The sequence below is a fragment of the Enhydra lutris genome, unplaced genomic scaffold (assembly GCF_002288905.1).
Source record: "Enhydra lutris kenyoni isolate GAN:26980312 unplaced genomic scaffold, ASM228890v2 scaffoldscaffold13, whole genome shotgun sequence".
Classification (NCBI taxonomy): domain Eukaryota; kingdom Metazoa; phylum Chordata; class Mammalia; order Carnivora; family Mustelidae; genus Enhydra; species Enhydra lutris.
In genome coordinates, this window is record NW_019154097.1 from 38,072,649 (window position 1) to 38,092,342 (window position 19,694).

At 61.8% G+C, this 19,694-nt stretch overlaps 1 protein-coding gene across 4 annotated transcripts in view; it reads right to left on the reverse strand.

The window, feature by feature from the left end:
* The window catches only part of LOC111145660 (collagen type V alpha 1 chain), a 142,383-nt gene that overhangs the window by 28,851 nt on the left and 93,838 nt on the right, over positions 1-19,694 (reverse strand). For 3 of the 4 annotated variants that reach the window (XM_022500735.1, XM_022500734.1, XM_022500736.1), the window contains 12 exons: positions 18,055-18,099; positions 16,277-16,330; positions 13,926-14,033; positions 13,144-13,197; positions 11,109-11,162; positions 6,738-6,782; positions 6,559-6,612; positions 5,452-5,496; positions 4,953-5,006; positions 4,049-4,102; positions 1,385-1,438; positions 535-642 (listed from right to left, as the gene is read on the reverse strand). In XM_022500735.1, the coding sequence (XP_022356443.1) occupies positions 535-642; positions 1,385-1,438; positions 4,049-4,102; positions 4,953-5,006; positions 5,452-5,496; positions 6,559-6,612; positions 6,738-6,782; positions 11,109-11,162; positions 13,144-13,197; positions 13,926-14,033; positions 16,277-16,330; positions 18,055-18,099 (729 nt within the window). The remainder of the gene's footprint in view (positions 1-534; positions 643-1,384; positions 1,439-4,048; positions 4,103-4,952; positions 5,007-5,451; positions 5,497-6,558; positions 6,613-6,737; positions 6,783-11,108; positions 11,163-13,143; positions 13,198-13,925; positions 14,034-16,276; positions 16,331-18,054; positions 18,100-19,694) is intronic. The other variant, XM_022500738.1, reaches the window with a different exon arrangement.

Genomic DNA, 19,694 nt, shown 5'->3' on the forward strand with positions numbered 1-19,694 from the left:
GCAAGGGGAGGGCTCGCCATCTCCAGCTGATACAGGGTCGTGGAATCACAACCACCACGTGGGGCGCCCCTGTGCTGGGGAGAGGGCCCCGAGGAACGACGAGGGGGTGCGGGACCCACGCTAAGAGGTAGGACTGAAAAGCGACTGCTTTTCTTTCCATTTTTATTATTTATTACTTCGCCTCTAGTGATGGGAAACTTTCTGAGGGTCACTTTCTGCGAAATTAGTTTCAGACACGAAGCGTGTGTCTGGGAGCCGGTGTGGCAGCTGGGGGAGGGGAGGTCAGCAAGACCCGGTCCGGGGGCAGAAAGCCAAGGACGGCCTGAGCCACAGCCCCGTTCCCACCTAGCCCGGCAGGAAGTCGGCTCGCCTCCTCCTTCAGACCCGGTGAAAGTGGGGCCCAGTCTGTGGTCTGGGAAGCAGACGGGCGCGAAGAGCATTTGTCTTAGAAATTACTCATTCAGACTCTTTTCAGGGCAGGAGAAAACTTCCCTCAGGAAGCCGGGGCCGGCATGGAGGCCCCGACCAACTCACCTTCATGCCTTCTTTCCCGGCCAGGCCCGGGAGCCCCTGTTCCCCGGGGGGGCCTGGGGGCCCAGGGTGGCCACGCTCGCCCATCGGACCGGTCTCTCCCGTGGGACCCTGCGGGGGAAGTCAGTGTCGGCCACAGACATTTCCAAGAGACACGCCAGGAAGCAACCTTCTCTTCCCAAGCTGTGGACAGCCCGGGCTGTGGAGGCCGAGGGCCCGTTGTGTGCCCACCAAACCCCACGCCGAGTCTCTTCCTTCCCATAAAAATCCAGAGGGAAGAGAGCAGAAAGAATGGGGTGGGATGTAACGGGGAGCGGGTCCATGAGGGGGGCCGGGTCGCCACACAGAGGTGGGCAGCATGCCCATGTTGCCCGCGGCCCAAGGCCACAGCGGGTCAACGTCTCATTTACCGCCGCGAGAGGTGGGAGCTCGCCAGTAAGCTCGAAGCCATCCGTCCCGGCCACGAGCCACTCAGCAGCGGGAGCGCCGCTGGCGGGTAGCAGCACAGGCCGGGGGCGCTGACCGGAGCCCAGGGCGGGAGGCCTGGGCTGCGGCGGGGACACCGGGGAGCAGGGAAGATCAGGCACAGCGGGGCCCTGCCTGGCCGGCCCGGCCCCAACCGCCCACGGCCCTCTCCGTTCTGCCTGCGCCGTTCTCACTGACTGCTCAGCAGAGCGTCCCCCACTCTCCCATCTGGCTCCCTGTGCGGAGCTCAGCTCTGAATGCCAACAAGCCCGTGGGACGCAGGACTCTCCAGGAGCTGCACCTACACCTTCCGCATCCGGGGCCACCTCCCGCCCACTTTGGCGCACCACATGGATGGCCCACGGAAGCCAGGGACGCTGCCACTCACCTGAGGCCCGACGACGCCCGGGGGCCCGGGGGGGCCGGTCTTGCCTTGGAAACCCTGCGGAGAGAGTCAGCACCTGAGCGGGCCGAGCGGCTCCCATCAGAAGCCTCACGCCACCCCAGCCCCCTGCCCCGGCCCCGAAGAGCTCAGGCTCCAGACTTCACCCAGAGGGCCCAGCTCTCCTGTTCCGGGTCCGCATTAATTTCATGCAGATAATGAAGCCAGACAAGTTAGCTTCACTCAGTGCTTGCCACTGCCGTGTTTTTGTGCTGAGAAATAGATTTTAGAACCGTTAATCTTTATAATGCTGCTAAGTGTTCATTTTCCTGGCCGGCGTGCTGTCCGTTCTCAGCCTCTGGAACCTCGACTCAGGCACGACCTCTGGGCCATTTCTCATTAGCGGCTCTGGAAGATCGTCCTGAACGGGTCACTAAGGTCTCTGCCACGCGACAGGTGACCTCACCGGCCCCTGGGCGTGCGTGGAAATGGCTGCTTTTGTAATCCAGCGGCTGGAAGGTGCCCTGAGCTCGGTTCCGTGGGAATTTCTCACTTTGGCCTGCACGCTGCTCGCGGGCAACGACCCCTGCTTCCCTTCGGATGCTGGATGTGCCGCACGCACCTCCTTCAAGGAGCAAACAGACTGTGAAGAGGGGGGCTTGTTTCTGCAGAGGACGAAACATGCCAACGACGTACCACCTTGCAAGGCCACGTGAGCCGTCGGAGACGTGCAGACGGGATGCCCAGGAAGCTGTGGGCGGAAGCTCCAACCCCAGCGAGAGCCAGAGGGCGAGCAGACCTGCCTGCGTGGCTGACGGTCAGGGGCGGTCCCCTGCCTCCCCGGGAGGACGGCCACTGTGCCGGCCGTTGAAACTTCCTGTGACGCCGCTGGACAAGCAAACCTGCGGCGAGTCGGCATCTCTTCAAATTCTCAGAGGGCCCTTCTCTTTAGGCCCAGGGCAGTGGCATACAACGCACAGAAATGGCCATTTTTCAAGCAGAATTCTTTGTAGGCAGCATTTCCAGGGTCAGAAATGAGGGGTGGGGGACAGGCTGAAGACCCCCTGCTTAGTGGGCGAGGGTTGACGTGCCCAAGGGGAGCCGGCGGCCTGGGTGTAAGGGCTGGAAGGGCCTCTCTGTTTGCCCCAGAGGCAGGACCATCATTGGCTGCTGAGGATGGAATCGGTCTCCAGCCCCTGGCCCAGAAACGGGCTTTGGGTTCACATCTAGAAGAATCGCTCTCGTGCATGTATTTCCTGAAGAGTGACGTCAACCCCTGACCAAAAAGACAACTTCTGGAGGATGTGTCCGGGCCCCCATTGGAGCCCTCTGTCCTGGCCGGGTCCGGAGAGGGCTGCTCCCATGTCCCCGAGGACAGCCATGCACAGCGGAGGTACCGGGGGACCCCGGGGCTACTTTCGCAGCAAAGACAAGCCGCTTCATTATTCTAGCAGCCTTTCTTCAGGATAAGTCAGAGGGAGAAAACCACACACTTGGCAAAGCCTCCTATGTCGTCTCCTCGGAACAGCATTAGAGAAAAATATGCAAAGCTCAGATGAGATGATTTAATTTTTCTCTATAAACAAAAGAGCAAGGTACGTTGCGCTTATCAGCCAGCACCCGCCACGCGGCAGAACGCCGGGAAGGTGTAATTAAAAGAGGTTTCATCACAATGAACCAGAGAGACAAAGGGATGTGTTTTTTAGAGCGAGCACCGAGAAGATGTTAAATCTGGCGTTCCAAGTCTGGCTGGACACAGGGACCTGTTGGCCGTGAGAGCCTTTCAGAGACCTGTGATCCCAAAAAACCCATCTGCCAGGACAAAGGGCTTCCCAGCAACCTCCCCCATCTCTCTGGTGCCTACGGGCTCCCCAGCTGTCTGAGCCTAGAGCTTCAAGGTCACAGGTGTCCCCCACCACAGCCTTCCCCAGGACATGCCCGTGGTGGACGCCATGTGCTGGGTCAAATCCCAAATGGCCCACAGGGCCAGGAAGTGACCTTATTTCTGAAAAACGCTTTTGTTCCCAACCGGAAGTGCCCAGATGGCACAGCCGGCACCGGGCTCTCCTAAAGGGAAGGGCAAGGTAGGCGGTGGGCGTGGGGCAGCAAAGTGGCGGATGGTGAGCAGAGCTGGAAGCCCCCGTCTCCTCGGAGGAGGCCCTGCCCAGCTCCTGCCGTCAAGCCTGAGGCCGGAAGGGCCCAGAGAGAGGAGGCCCGGCCCGGTGCAAGGCCCGCGGCCGTCCTCCTGCAGCTTCAGGCATGGCTCCCCTCCCGTCTGACGCCACAGAGCCCTCCCGGCTCCTTCCCGGCTGAACGCAACGCTGCCCTCACAGGGACTTCACGGAGGAAGAGGAAACCGCGTGCAGGTGGCACCTTGCTGCCACGACAGTTTAAATGTGACCTTGGACCACAGTCGCTGGGACGAGGTGGAGGCCGGCACCTGCCTCCTCCCCCAGAGCTGCCCCAGGTGCTGCGGGCCTGCCCAGGGCTGTGCACAGACAGGCTGACCCCAGGCCAGCGGGAGACGGCCCGGGCCTCAGGGGCCCTTCCCGAGGCGGCTGCTCCCAGGGGCACTGGGCACAGGAGGCGGAGCCCCCGTGCGGGGCTGCGGGAGAGGCCGGGCCAACCCTCATTCCCGGACCCCCCTGTGCCCACGCCGCCCATACTCACGGTCTCTCCTCTCTGTCCAGGGTGTCCTGGGAGCCCGTCCTTGCCCGGGGGACCCTGAGGAAAGAAGCAAAGGGAAGAAGTTTTACTCGGTTCTGAGATGCTGCTCTGGGATTTAATCCCATACCATGGGGGTGATGGCCACCCCACCTCGGAGGAAATGCCTGTAACCACTTGTCACGGCACCTATGCCATCCCGAGGCCGCTCTTCACCTCCCAGGGGGGAAACTGAGGCAGGCGGCTTGGGGACCCAGGGTCCTGACCTGGTGCTGACCTCCAGGCATACACAGTGCCTCTTCCGAATTACTGAGGTGCGTCCCCCAAACACAGGTTGAGTCCTCATCCCCCACACCTGGGAGGGTGACCTCACTCGGACACCGAGGCTTTGCCAACATCATCAAGTCAAGACGAGGTCATACAGCCCTAGGGTGGGCCCTAACCCAGTGACTGGTGTCCTCACAACAGGACAGCGGTTTGAAGACCCCAAGAGGCCCAGGAAGGAGGCGGCCACGTGAGGACAGAGGCAGGATGGGGTGAAAGCCAGCCGCCAACCACAGGAAGCCAGGAGAGGGGCAGGGGACAGTTTCCCCCTAGGCCCCCCAGGAGGCACCCACCCAGCCAACTTCTGGGCTTGGAGTTTTGGCCTCCGGACTGAGAGAACACGTTGCTGCTGTCAGTGGTCACCTGGCGCAGCCCCAGCACACTCACACTGGGACCCACTAGAAGGTCATGCTGCTCCCTGTGAGAGCGAGCTCCGCGCTTCTGAAAGGCAGCTCTCTCCAGCCAGTTTCCCAGCCAACACCCCTCCCACTGGCCCACCGGGAGGGGCCTGCACAGAGCCCCCGGGGAAGGACGAAGGTCTCCAGGAATCCCCGCGCCCGTGCAACAAGGAAAACACGTTACTTACAGGGGGGCCCTTGGGTCCAGGGAAACCAGTGGGTCCTTGGGGTCCGTTGGGTCCCTGGGGACAGAGCACGGCCAGCTGAGCACAGAAGTCATTTCCCCTCTGTCTGGGCGCCCAGCTGCCCCCACCGCTGTCTTCCAGAGTTGTTGGTTCTCTGAGCGATGTTCCTCTCTGCTCCCACCACCCCCCGACGCTTTCTCCATTTGTTCCAGCCCCTCCTCACCGGCATGTACAAGGTCAGGCCGGGGAGCTGAGGGGCCAGCATGGGGCCGAGGGCCCAGTTTCCTGACGGCTCAGCCGCCTCTGAGCCCCAAGACCACGGCCAAGGGGAGGGGGCTGCTGACTTCAGCAGGCAGGAGACTTCACTCCCACTGACCTTGAGGGAAACCCACTCCTCCAGAAGGGTCGGAGGCACGCCCTCCTCCCCCCCACCCCCCGGCCCACCCCAGGAAGAAGCGGACGGGACACTTCAGGCAAAAGCTGCTTCCCCAGAGACGCTCACCCGTTCGCCCGGAGGGCCGGCTGGGCCATCGCCTCCAGAGTTGCCCTAGGGAGGGAGGAACAGAGCAAGAAGAGCTTTATTATTACCCGTGTTATTACTGTTTGCGGCAGAAAGACTCTGGCCTGGGACATCGCTGGGGTCAGAGTCACAGACGTCACCTGAGCCCATGTGCAGGTCACCTGGTTCTCAGGAAAGAGCAGAGAGCACCTGCCCTCGGGGCACGCCCCCCAAAGCTGTCTGTCCTCTCGCCTCTGCGCCCAGGTCAGACACTGAGCTGCGATCTGCGGAGCTGTGACATTTCCCTGAGAACAGTCCCCTGCGGGGGGAAAAAGGCTGTGCTCCCACCAAGAAATGCATCGAGAACTCCTGTGGGGACAGGACACAGCATCCACTCCGGGCCCCCGAGCCGAGGCAGGGGCCGCTCCCTGGCCTTAGTGGCTCTCGCAGGAGAGCCTTACGCCTGCGTATGGGAGCGCGCTCCTGGTGGAAGAACGCACAGTGGCCTCCAGCGGGCACATCGGTCAGCCTGGAGCGGCCTGGCTCTGCACCCTGGCCAACCAGAAGGCCCATGTCCCTGGTGGGAATGCACTTGGGACTGGCGTCCCGGCGGGACCGGGGGGCCTGCTTGGCGGCCGTGTGGCTCCACACAGAGAACCAGGGGGAGTTGGCGTCAGTGCCCCTTGGCGGGAACAGGGGACGTGGGAGACGGGATCAGGGTCTCTGCTGAGGCAGAAAGAACTTTGTTCCATTTCTGGCAAAGCTCTCTCTACAGCTTTCAAATGCTTTTCAAGAAAAGAAAGAGGGCTTCCCCACCAGAACTGGATGGTGGGTACCAGGACGGTTTAGCATTTGTGCAAAGCCCTGCGGGCCCGGCCTCCTAGGGCCTCGGGGCTGCTGTCTCAGGGGTTCCAGTATCGGGAGGGGCCCTTCCCACCTCCGCTCTCGGGGTCGAGACACGTGATTCAATTCAATCTGACCTGCCAGAGAGCTGCTGGACCCGCTCCTTCTTAAATACCCTCAAGCAAACGTCTTTCTTTCGTTTTTGTTTCTCCAAATGAGAAGGCCACGGGTGACCAGCAGGCGCCCCAGAAGACACTGAAAACCTACCTTGGGGCCAGGCTTCCCTGTGATGCCCCGGGGGCCTCGTTCACCCCGCGGACCCTGCGCAGTCAGGAGAGAGGAAAGGTGAGCTCGGAGCATCCCAGCCCTCGAGACCTCCCCGTCCCTCCCACCGAGCAGAATCCCCACAGCGCGCTCCCGCTTCTGGAAGCCCGGAGGGCGGTTACCGTCGGGCCTCGTTGCCCCCGTGGTCCTGGCTTCCCAGGCGTGCCCTAGAACCAGAGAAGAAGGGGCTGGTCAGTGGCTTGAGACACCTGCTACGGCCTCAGTCTGGCCATCTCCGGGTCACGGGGAGAGGGCCCGGCGACAGAAAGGAGGCAGGCCCCCTCTCTCCTTATCTTTGCTTTTACAGGAGATTTTTCCAGGCTGAAGGACTCACTGCACATTCAGTACACACGGCTTTGTGCTCCAGCTCAGGCCTGTAGAAATCCAATTTTCCTCCTGCACCCTGATGGATGTGCGCCACCGTTATCTGGTTTCCTTTTCACAAGCATCAACACCCCTCCGCCCGCCCTCTCCCTCTCTCTCTCTCCATCTCTCTCTCCCAGCGGCAGGGGCCGGGCGGGGGGGATCATTATTGCAAGAGAAGAGAAGAACGTCAACCCTTTTCATATATAATTTACTTTTGCTACTGTCGAGAATATTAGCCATTAAATTTTCAACAGGCTCCGCAGACAAGCAAACTTGCAACTCAATAGATAAATCATACACACAAACTCATTTGCTTCTTCTAATAGAACGGGGACTCCTTTTTCTTGCTGTCGTTCTGCATTTTCCAAACCACAGGAAACAGAGGCGCTGTATCTTTCTTTTTCCTCCGAAGCAAAGCTCTGATAACCGGTAAAGGCGGTTTACCTACGGCGTGCGGGAGCAGCGGGCTGAATGCCACCCGGGTGTCCCCGCCGCCTCTCCACTGATTTTCCAGAATCTTATTCCGGTCTCTAACGATAGCGCCCGACAGAGCTGTGCTGCTAACAGCCTGACACGCGGCCTCTCCCCAGCTCTTCCTTGTTTCCTACCAGAATCAAAACAGTTTCCTGCAGCCTCCCATCTTGAAATGAATTTAATAAAACCGTGTATGATGATGAGATAATTATGTTGCCTTTTAACAACGCACTCTGGTTTCCCTGCTTTAACGATGCGGCAATACCCTTTTGCCTTCAAATAAATATTTGCATACTAAAATTAATGAAACATTTGCTTTCTTCCAACGGTCGACTTTCACCAGCGCGGAGGCCGGGGCCAGCCCTGGCTGCTGCTTGGCGTTTGGGGGTGCACGTAGGTGCACATCTCGGCACCCCAGCCTCACCCAAACCCCACCCTTGGGCCCGGCCCACAGCCGTCCCGTGGAGACGACCCGCCCCAGCGTGGACAGCCGCCGTGGTCCACCCGGGCCTCCCAGGCCTTCTTCGTAAACTAAGCCACGCCAGAGAGGCACGGATGCTGCTGGACAGAAAGCACCCCGAGCACGGTCTTCCTGGTGGCTCGCCTGTGAGCGCCTGTCCTCACGTCCCCCCTGCAGAGGCACAGGCAGCCCCAGAAACAGGACTGCTCGCGCCGAGAAGCCAAAGGCAGGGGGTGTCTCTGGACCCTGGTCCCTGCAGCCGCCAGCCCCGCGGAGCCGCCCTCCGGGTCAGCGGGGGCTCAGGGCCACGAGGAGTAGCCTCCGCCACCAGCACCTGGAACTTCCGCTTCTCACCACCTTCCCCCTGGTTCTCGTCCGCATCTCAATGATTTCCGCTTGGGACTCTCGGGGAGGACGTTTTAAATGCAGGCAGCACCGTCCGTCAAGCAGCTGCAAGACCTCACCGTGCTCCCCGGGGTGGCTCTGAATCCTGCAGATGCCGTCCCTTCCCTCCTCCACCACCTGCTCACCGTCCTCTTGCCCGTGGGATGGCCCCTGGCCCTGACCCCTGCTCTGCCCCCCAGTCAGGCCCACTCGTGCCAGACATCAGGCCCTGACCCCTGCCTACCTCTGCGGTGACCCCTCTCTGCCCATCCTGCTTCGTGTGCTCCGAGCTCGCACCGCCGACCGCTTTACTTACGGATTTGCCCACTGGCCCAACCTCTAGAAGGCAAGGTCCCCGAGGGCGGGGATGTGGGCTTCTCCGCTGTGTCCCAGGGCTCCAGGGCTCCAAGGGCACCTGGGACGCGGGGGCTGAGGAGATGCCCCACTCTTGCTGTCTGTACAGATGGACAGACAGACACAGTGTCAGGATGCCAAGAACTAGCCACAAGCTGGTTGAGAAGGGGCGGCGCGCCACCACACTGCCACTGTCACTGGAGGGTTGAAAACCATGAGGGCTCAGGGAAGGTCGCTGTCACTGGGAGAAAATTCCTCTCTCCTTCCCTGGGGAGGTTCCAGAATACAGACATCTCTCTCCAGAGGGGGCACTGGGTGGACACGCACCCTCGGGGCTCCTCTCCCGTGCAGGGTCACGTCCTCGGGGCTCCTCTCCCATGTAGGGTCACAGGTTCTCCACTGCCTGTGGGACCTGGGGCGTGGGTGGCCCATGAGCGAGCAGTGAACATGCACGTAAACCCGCGGCGGGATGAGGTTCACTTGTGCGCGGGGCCGTCTCGGACGGCAGACGTGGCCACGCTTCTCCAGATGCCATGTCCTCCACTTTCCTCTGTGCCCCCAGACCCCAGGAGGGGCAGGGGGACTATCTCTCTCTCACGATGAGTGGACATTCTGGCCGGTCCTGTTTGGCCGTGGCCCAAGCCATTCCCTTTTATCAAAGTTCACATCTTTGGCCTCTAGCTCCGTCCTCACCATGGCGGCCACTGGATACAGTCACCACCGCTCAGAAGCTACAGAATCCCTGGAAATTCCCAGCATAGATGGTTTCCTCGGGGCGTCCATGGTTCAGGGCCAGAACCACGAGTTCACCAGTGCAAGCCCCAGGCCCCACACCACTCTGCTGTCAACCACCTTGGTTTCCGTGGTGTCCCTGGTGACCCGTGGCACCAACGCAGGAAGACGGTGGCCCACGGGGGCTTGGGGTGGGGGAGGGGACCCCGGTGTCCAGCCAGCCTCCTGAGCAGCTAGCGGGGCAAGGAGAGAGCAGTGGGGCTCAGACCCGAGTGCACCCAGGTCACCGGCCAGGCCTCCACAGCTCCGTGTGTTCCGGCCGCACGGGGCCTCGATCCCTGCCCGGCCCGGCAGACTCCTCCATGGCCAGCAAGGAGGTGTGGTCAAATCACAGGACCGAACGCTGAATGTCACAACCCCCACCCCCGGACAGGCTCCCTGCAGGGTGCTGTCTGAGGTCATGAGGCCTCCACCAGGAGCCACCCCCTTGTCGCCTCACGCTTCCCAGACCCCAGACCACACCCCGCGGTGGCCTCTGTGAGCACCGCAGAGGACAGCCTCCCCTGAAGACACCTGTCAGCCTCTCCCTCAAAAGAAGAAGCAGATGGACAGACAGGAGGGGAGGGAGATGGGTAGATGACAGATACACGGACGGCGACAGACAGACATGGAGGAGACACACACGCCGATGTCTATCCAGAGACAGACGGACCTACATGGAGATATGGAGCAGACAGACAGAGCCAAGCCCAGAGCCAGAGGGTGATGGTGCTCCGTGTTCACACGGCCGGCTGGCTCCGAGAGCGGCCCCACGTCCTCTGCCCCGTGCGTGGGGCACACACGTTTGTTCACGTGGTGTGGCTGGTTTGAAGCGTCGCTGTTTCCAGGAGCCTCACGGTCTCTGCTCCCACCCAGTAAGGACAGTCTGGAGCACATGCCGTCCACACCCGCGCCAGGGGCTGTAGTGTGGGGCTCTGTGGGGCAGGCCTGTCCCAGGACACCCAAAGGCTGCACTCCTTCTGAGGCCTGGGGTCCCCCCACATCTCACAGACCGGCCCCTCGGTCCCCACAGGCCCGCGGATCCCGTGTCCTGAGGGGCGGCCCTCAGGCAGCCTCACGTAAGCTCCTGGCCGGGAAGCCTGGGCCAGCAGAGCATCAGGACGGAGTAGGGGCAGGGCCTCCCCCGCCCTTCCCCGCAGAGCCCCGGAGTTCACGGTGACAACGGAGAGGACCACAGCACGCCGCACTGGGCAGATGCCCGGCGACTACGGCAGCTGGGGAGTCACGAGGGAGAGGGGCCTCCTGAGTCCCGACGAGCGGAAAGGGTGACATACAAAGTGGGAGAAAATTCCTTTTTCTCCTTCTAAACTTAGCCTGGGGGAAACGTCACTTGGGTTGAAAGGGATGAATCCTGGTTTCACGACCGAGCGGAGGAGCTGTTGGGGTCGTGGTGTTCATTAGAAAGCGCTACACCCCCCCACGCTTCCCGGTCCTGCCACTGCCCTTCCGACCACACCGCCACCCAGCCTCGTGTGCAGGACGAGTCTCTGGCCTGTGGAGCCAAAGGTCACGAGCTCAAGGTCAGCTGTCCGGAAAGCAGTTTTGGCAACAAAGTGGGTGAAAATAGATGAGATATCCTAGAAAATATACCCGTATATACCCACATACCAATACGACAAGGCAGCAGAACAAGCTACCCGACCGGAGGCCAGGCTGTCCTTACCCTGCCACCCTTCTCTCCGTTGGCACCAGGAAAGCCAGGAAATCCAATAGAACCCTGGAAGAGAGGTGATGGATGAAGAGGCATGAGAGTGGGGCCACGGGGTGAGCCATGCTACATGTGTAGTGCGCAGCCTCAGACACAACTACACGCCCCAACCCACCCATCTGTCCACACACCCACCTATCCCTCTAACCCATCCATCCGTCCATCCATCTACCCATCCACGCGTCCACCCATCTGTCCACACACCCATCTATCCGTGTATCCATCCACCCGTCCATCCACCCCCCCGTCCGTCCATCCATCCATCCATCCATCCATCCAGGCCCTCGCCCCCCCATCCATCCACCCACCCATCATCCACCACCCACGCGTCGCCCACCGTCTCAGTAAAAGTCTCCTGAGCATCTCGTAGAGTCCACATCTAAAAAGCAAAGCCGTCTTAACCATGCTTCTCCGTTTTCCCTTTCTCCACAGCCACGGCTTCAAAAGGCTGGTACTTGGGGAGGAACAGGCCTCACAGATCCCTGAGACCAACCAGAGATGATGTGCGGATCTCACGTTTAGATACTTAGTTGACTGTGCCTGTTGTCATGTTTTGTCACCTCCCCAGAACGCCTCTAAATAAAGCACGGCAGCCCGCAGGGTCCAAAATCAGCGCAGACCTGTGCCCGGACTGCAGCAGCCCTGAGCTGTTCCTTCTAGAAACCTATAAGGGGCCTGCGGACAAACACACTCGGGACTCTGTGCGGCAAGTGCCCAGACACCTACGAGCTGAGCTTCCCTGTGACGCGAAGGCACCCCACGCTCACATTCACAGGTGGGGGGACTGTCTTCGGAGTGGGTCCCGACTCTCCATGCGGCTCGAGATCCTGACCTGAGCGTATGCGTAGGTCAGGAGAAGCTCACACATGTCCAAGCCTGGCACTTCTCACAGGGGCTGAGCGTGGCCCACGCCCTCTGCCGTGCCCACCCGCCAATCCAGGCAGGAGACCGTGCCACCGACACCCGGGTGAAGGTCCCACAGAGCTCCGTGGCTGCATCCAGGCATTCCCAAGGACTTTCAGAACGGCCAGGCAGCCTCGAAGTTCCACCCTTGCCTTCCAAGGACACCGCCTGAACTTGAACCACACACCCTCAGACTTCTCTTGGCTCTGCCCCCCGAGGGTCACGCACTTCAGGAGAGAAAACCTGTCCATCAGCCCCTCTCCCTCCGAGACGCAGTGGGTGCCGCCACATCGCAGCCTCGTCCGCACGCCACTGTCGGACACTGAACAAATCCCCACTTGACAGCAAACTGCCTCCCTGCACACAGGGCGCGGGTCTAGGCCCCGGGGGTGCGTCTTAGCATTCCAGGGAGGGACTGCTGTTTCCTTAGGCCGCATGGGAATGCCCGGCAGGGCAGCCCGCCCCCAGGACGCCGCCTGCTCCTGAGATAGAGGCCGGGAGTCTGGAGCGGCACAGAGCCAGGAAGGCAGGAAGGCAGGGCCGCAAACCTGGGAGAGACAGGAGCTCTCCTCCTCCATTAATTATGTCTCCGCTGCAGGCGGCTGGTTATTTTTTAAGGAAGAACCATGAATAATAAAAGATGAGTTTTGAAAAAAAAAAATCATGTTTTAAGTGATTTCCAAACCCTCGAGGAGCTGTTTCACTTAAAGCAGGACATGATTTTCATATGAGGAAGGTTTCATCTCCCTTTGACGCTCAGGTACGAGCAAATAACCTTCCAGTCTCCAGGGTGAAGCAGAGGAGAGCGCGGCTTCTCGGGTGCCCGGTGGAGAGAAAGCAGCAGCCACGGCTGCCTGCGGCCCTCGGCTCTGGCTGGCTTTGCCCCCTTCTCTGAAAGGCTCTGCTAACGGTCCCAGCACCTCCTTCCAAACTGGCCGGACTAATGCCAAAGGCTATGAATATGGCAGAACTTGCGGGGGACAGGGGCACGCAGCAGCCTCTCCAGGAGCAGCGACTGGGCGAGAGGGGGCAGAGCAGGCAGGAGCCCGGCGGGGGTGTCCGAACACCTGACGTGCCCATGGATTACCTTGGGCCCTTGTCTTCCTGGGTAACCCGGTAATCCCGGCACTCCGAGTTTTCCCTGGGGAGAGACAAGGCGTTGTGTTAACCGGCCGGCACCATCTTCCTCCGTCCACATTCTCAGAGCAGAGAAAACCAGCACGTGTCAGCGGGGGCCCGAGTGGGCTGCGGTTTCCAAAGACCGAAAGACTCAGAGAGACCCCCTGCCTGCCCCCTGGGATGGCGTCTCCCGAAAATCCTGCCTTAGGCGGTTATAAAAGCCAAGGTTCCTCAAGTAGAGACAATATGACACTGAAGCAAAAGCAACTTGAGGCAAACCTTCCATAAAAGAACTTTTACCCTTGAGATTCTGTTTAACCCTTTGTAAAAGGGTCCTAGCCTTGGGGCAAGACGGGGTGCTCTGGGAGCCCACCCCCGTGCCAGGGCGGAGGGGAAGGGCGGGCAGCCTCCCGCAGCCCCGAGTGCAGGGGTAAGGACAGCTGTAGGAGTCCCCACATGCAAGACAAAGCCGGGGCTGCTGGGGCTCCTGCCCCAAGCTCTGGGAACCCTGTGGGAAGGAGCTCTCCCAGATGCTGGCAAAGTGCTCAGAAAGGCCAGGCTCAGGACAAGAAAAGGATGAACCTGTCAACAGACAAATTCTCTGGGAAGGCTGGCAAGGGTGCCAGGGAAGCAAAGGGGACAGGACCCGAGTCAGATCACACCCATCCCCCCTGGGGTCACCAGCTGGACCGCCAAGGCCAACGGAAGGGTCTATCCCCAGGGGCCGATGGAGTGTCCCAAGTCACACACCTTCTCCCCGGGGGGTCCCAGAGGACCAGGGTCGCCATTCGGACCTCCGCGACCCTTCGGGCCCTCGGGGCCATCTTCTCCTCTAGGACCAGGGGGGCCGATCTCCCCCTGCAAGTCAGAAAAGAGAAGGTGAGGGAGAACCCCCGAGCCTCACCCCCACCACACGACTCCCAGCAGCCCGTCTGGGCCTGAGAATCCGGGTAAGACCTTGTGGTAGGAGCCACTCAGCCCACCGGGCAGCCCCCAGCAGATGGAACGTGCTCGGGTCAGACAAAACCAGAGCGGCGTGCAGCAGGCTACAGGCTCTGCTGACCGGCCAGGCCGCCCCTCTGCACGGAGGTAGGCGGCTCTCTTCTCAAGGCCACACATTCCTGCTTCCCAGTTACTTTCTCCAAATGAGCCCCTCTCGGCTGAGATGGCCGGTAAACACAGGAACTCCAAATCACTACTTCCCCAAACACAGTAGAAGAGCCCGTGCACGGGGACCCACTTTTTCCCTTGAAGCCCCAGGAGGCATAGGGATGGACCACAGCCCCTGGCCAGGCAGCTGAGCACGGCTGGCACACAGGAGACCACGGCACGTGTCCCAGAGATGACAGGGTCCCAACACTGCCCCATCCAACTTGCCTATGGTACAGATGGGGAGGCCTGGGCCCAGGCAAGAGCGAGGGTCTGGGGACTTGCCGAGGTCAGTGGCCGCCCGCCAGCCAGCGTCTGAGCGCCCACCCTGGCTCTCTGCCCATTGCCAACCCTCCCTCTGATCGCTGGCTCCCCCATGTCCCATGACTGCGGCACAGTCACGCCACCCACAACAAAAACGCACACCGCACAGATGAAGACCAGAGAGTCCCCTATCCGTAAGGTCCAGCCTGTCCACAGGCCCAGGTCCCTGGGTCCCTAACAATCGTTTTTCTCCATGAACAAGAGTCCGTCACACATTTACTGAGCACCTAGTAAATGCCACGTGCTGGGCGGAAATTTCTCTGGAGGAAATTAAAACGATGACTCCGACTTCTAGCTGAGGAAAGGTCCCAGCCCCAGTCCCACCCTCTCCTAACTCCAACAGCGGGCCGGCCCACGGAGCCGGGCATGTGCCTGACGAACGTCTTTTGTGCAGCCTCTTTTGAGAAAATGCGTCCTTGTAATAGAGACCCTAAAGGCGGGCTGCCTTGTTGAAGCCAGAAGAAAAAGGACTTTGACCAGCCAAACAGAGAGGCCCCTCCGATGTGGGCCGTCGGGGTCCTGTCACCATGGAGAAAGTTCTAGAACGGCGGTGTGCGGCAGGAACATAACCGGGACATAACTGTGAACCCGTTCTCTCCCTTTTATTCCTCCTCCTTTGATAGACGCCAAGACTGCTTCTGCCTTTTGAGCTTGGGACGCCGCGCCAAGCGTGTGGGGCTCGGGGGCTCGGGCGTGTTCTGAAAAGGCACCTGCAGGCCAGCCTTGTCGGGGATAATTTTGGCAGCCACGTGACGGCCCTGGGTCCGCTGACAGCCGCCTGTCCAGGTGTGCGTCCGTGCCTGCGGGCGGCCCAGGCACCTGGCTCTCTCCTGCCCGGCCTGGGCTCACTCTGAGGCCGGGGTGGGGGGACCTTCAAAGTGCCCGCACCGCGGTGTGTGGCCGCGGGCCTGCTCCCCGGACACTCCCTGCTACGGCGTCTGCATCACCCTCTCCTCATTTAGATGAAAACGCGGCCGGGGGCTTTTCTGCGGGACACCGGCCCCGTGAGCGACCTCCTCCCCCAGCACCGGCCGGCCGCCTCTGGAGCGGGGGTGAATTACTGAAACAACGGGTTTGCTGCAGCTTCTGATCGCCCAGGATGAGGTCACAGACACAGGGGCTGCCCTGGTCCTCAGAACATCAAGAACACTTGGCGGACCGGGATCCTGCGGGGGTGGGCAGGGACCCCGGCCCTCCCTGGACAGAGGGCAGCCCCTTCCCCTCTGCTCCCCACAGCGTTCCCACCCTTCTGAGCCAAAGGAACTGCTCTGCTGTCCAGAGTGCCGGCCGGAACAAGGGCACAGGGGCTAGGGGACCACAGGTGACCCCAGCATTGGGGCTTAATACCAGACAAGAGTCACCGTGGCTCTGAGCCAGACATGAGGGGCCAGTGGTGGGGGAGACACACACAGAGCCAGGCCTCTGGGCCCCCAGCTGCCCCTGCCTGAGGGCCTAGAGCTCCCATGGAGGCTTCACCTTCTTTAGAGAAGCTGACCTCTGGCCCCAAACACCCCAGCCTTCGTGCCCCACCCCCGGACCCACCTGCAGCCCCGCCCCAGCCCCTCTCCTGACCCTCCAAGGCCCCTCCCCACAGCCCCGCCCCCACCCCAACACCCCAAAACACTCACCCGATCACCCTTGATGCCCATGTCTCCTTTAAACCCGGGAAAGCCGTCTTCACCCTGACAAGGGACGAGACAGTGCCCAGGCTGCATGAAAGAGTCCACCTCCGGGACGGCCCCCAGAGTCAGCACAGGGCCCCCAGCCGCACAGCCACGGCCGAGCAGGAGACGTGCCAGGTGGGGGGCTGCTGAGCGAAGGGCGCCCCCCTAACCCTTTGTGGTCGTGGGGACAAGCTGGCGATCTGCAGCCCAGCACCCCCTCCCCCCCGCACAGCTGGGCACAGCTGGGCACAGCTACCCATCCCCCCCCACAGCTGCCTCCGGTCCGGGCCCAGTAACCGCTGACCCGCGAGCAGCAGAGGGGGGTTCTTCTGCCCCACAGAAGCCAGGACCAGTGAGCACTGCAGGCAGGGAAGGGCCTGGGACTCAGGCCGACCTGCTGTGGGGCCAGCCCTCTGTGACAGAGTCCTGCGTTTTCTGGCCCCGCAGGACATTCCTGCTGTTTGTGAATCTGGGGGTTCACACACGTCAGTGGCCTGCTGTCCACTCAGGTCCACGGAGATACCCACAGAGACCCTCAGGAGGGTCACACAGGCCCGCCTGGCTCGTCCTTCCCTCCCAGTGTCCAGGCCCTGCGTCCTGATCTCACTCATCCATCCGGGGCCTGGTCCTCAACACCCAGGCCGGCCAGGAGCTCACACCCAGAGGCAGGCCGCTTTCTGGGACAAGGCACGAACGCGTTCCTCCTCAGGCCGCCGCCGCTCGGTGAAGGGCCAGGGGCTCGCCCGCAGCATCCTCAGAGGGGCCAAGTTCCTGGGGGGCGGCTCCTCACCCCCTCCCAGCCCAGAACCAATTTGGGGCAGCGCAGTGACCCTCTTGGAGGAGAGGCCTGCCCTGTGCGACCCAATCCACATTCTCCCGGGCAGCCCCGTCTTCAGCTAAGGACAAAAGTGACAAGACAAATGTGGCATTCTGGAGGCTCTGGACAGCCCCTCCAGCAGGACACAGGGCCTGGGTGGACGGGCCAGGAATTCGGGGAGACGGGACCTGCTGCCCGCGACAAGGTCTGCCCTGCGGGGGGGGGTGCACATCCCTGACCCACTGGCCCCCTGTCCCCACACTTCAGATGCCCCAGAACGAGGGCTCAGAGGTCTGCCTTGCCCTGGCCACCCCCGGAGGGAGCTCCACAGCGGGAACTGAGGCATGTGCGCGCCTGCCTTCACCAGGAAGCCCTCTGAGAACAGAGAAGGGCCGGGGGTGGAGCAGACGCCACCACACGGAGGTTCTGGCTTCCCTGCCATCCCTGCCTAGTGCCGTCCCGTGATGAGCCACCTCGGGACTGGCAGGTGCCCCGGGAGAGGACCCATGCCGGGCACAGCTGTTGGCCATGGCGGCGACACTTTCCCTCTGCGCCCGGCTCCGTGGCAGTGCGACAGGCTGTCCCTCCCCTTGGGAGGCAGCCGCGCAGGAGTGGGGCGTGGGGCGTCCACTGCCTCTGCAGGTGAGGGGTGGGCTGTGTGCTGGGCAGGGGGCAAAGCCCCAGCCCCTCAGCCCCGCCAGGAGGGACACCCACAGCCTGTCCTCTTGGACACGTTTCTCCTTTTGCAGACAGCCTGGCCCGCAGGGTGCGCCAATCCCTCCATCTCAGAGGCCACGGCAGCCTCAGCTGTGGCCAACACTGTCCCCGTGGACCACCTGCCGGAACCCTGCCCTGGGAACCCCGCCCTGGGAACCCCGCTCCGCGCCGCGTGTGCCCAGCGGCCCCGGCAGGAAGCGGCACTCACCTTCTCGCCCTTGGTGCCCTTCAGCCCGCGGATGCCATCTGCTCCCTGCACAAACACAGGGAAGGGAGAGAGTCAGAGCCTCTCCGGGGCTCTCGGAAGGAAAGGCTCTACACCCCGAATGCCAAGGAGGGAGAGAGCTCGGCAGCCCCAGCCAGGCAGCCTCCCTCGCGCTCCCAGTCTCAAAGGAAGGGCTCCCTGGGCTCACAGAGAAACCTCCTGCCCTCGCATCCCACGCGAGGCCCCCCGTGTCTGTGATTCCCAGATGGCCTCCACAGGCATCCCGCCCTCCTCCAGAAACCTCCGCCTCCCTGAGATCTGGGGAGCAGATGGGACACGAGGCCTCAGCGTGGGCTCTGGAATCAGGTCCCGACCCCAGCTCTGTGGCCTCTGACACGGTCCCAGGTACCTGGTGCCTCAGTTTCCTCATTTGGAAAGTGGGGGGTGAAGACCAGCATTACGTTGTTCCTGCTGGTGGGAAACGGAGGCCAGACAAGCCCCAGGTCCCAGTGGGCACTCAGTTACCAAGAGCAATGTGCTACAGTCATTCGGGATTATTATTAATACACGACCACAGTATAATCATATTAATTACTAATTAATAATAAGGACAGCACCGCCAGTAATAATCAGCTCAGGACGTACCTCATCTCTGGGCCAAATAACTGTAAGGGACGGACACGTCCTCTTCCCTATGCCCCCGCCCCATGCCAGCACTGTGCCCAGGCCGGGTAAAGCCGTCCGTGGCATGGAATTAAGTGGCCACGGCCTGGGCCCTCCGAGCAGGGAGCAGAACTGACCGCTGACTCCCAGAGACCAGCTGCCCGTGGGACCCCAGAGAGAGGTCGGGCCCCCCATCTGCCTCCAGCTGAGGCATCAGGGCCACCTCGTGCGGCCAGCAGTCGTCTGGTGGTGAGAAGTCTGCACAGACTGTGCAGTTTGCCCGTCTTCCCGGGGACTGAGGAGGGCCTCTAAGCAAAGCTGGGGCCAGACCCGGAGCTGGGACAGGCCTGGGGGGCACGACCTCCTGCCACCCAGATGCACTGCAGGCCCCATCGGCCCCAGGCGACAGGATGCCTCAGGGCAGACGGGAGGCGTGGTCACCCTGAAACCCTGATGCCCTGGGGGCTCTGGACCAGCCTCCTCCCTCTTGCCAGGCTGGCAGGGGGTCCCCTGACCACCACTCCTGGACCTAAGGTCAGAGGTCGGGAGAGTGCTGCCCAGGGGACAAACAGACCAGGTCTCGGACCCCCGGCCCTACTGACATCCAGGGCTGGGTGACCGTGTCACGGGGCTGCCCCGTACAGAGCAGGGGTAGGGGGCAGCGTCCCTGACCTCTAGCCATCAGATGACGGTAGGCTCCCCCCAAGTTCTAACAGTCAGAAATGCCCCCTGATGTCCCCCTAGGGGCACGAATCCACCCTGGTTGGTGGAGTACCATGGGATGCCAGTATCCCCTGTGGCTCTCATGGGCCAGACCTGGGGGACCGAAAGCAAAGGGGCCCAGAGAGCGACAGGGCTTTGCCCAAGGCCCTGAGAGAATTCGTATTTATGGTCTTCCCCAGCCCGCCCGGCTCCTGCAGGCTCGCAGAGCAGTGGGGGGACCGTGCTGGCCGCCAGGCCCACGCAGATGCCCTCGGGAA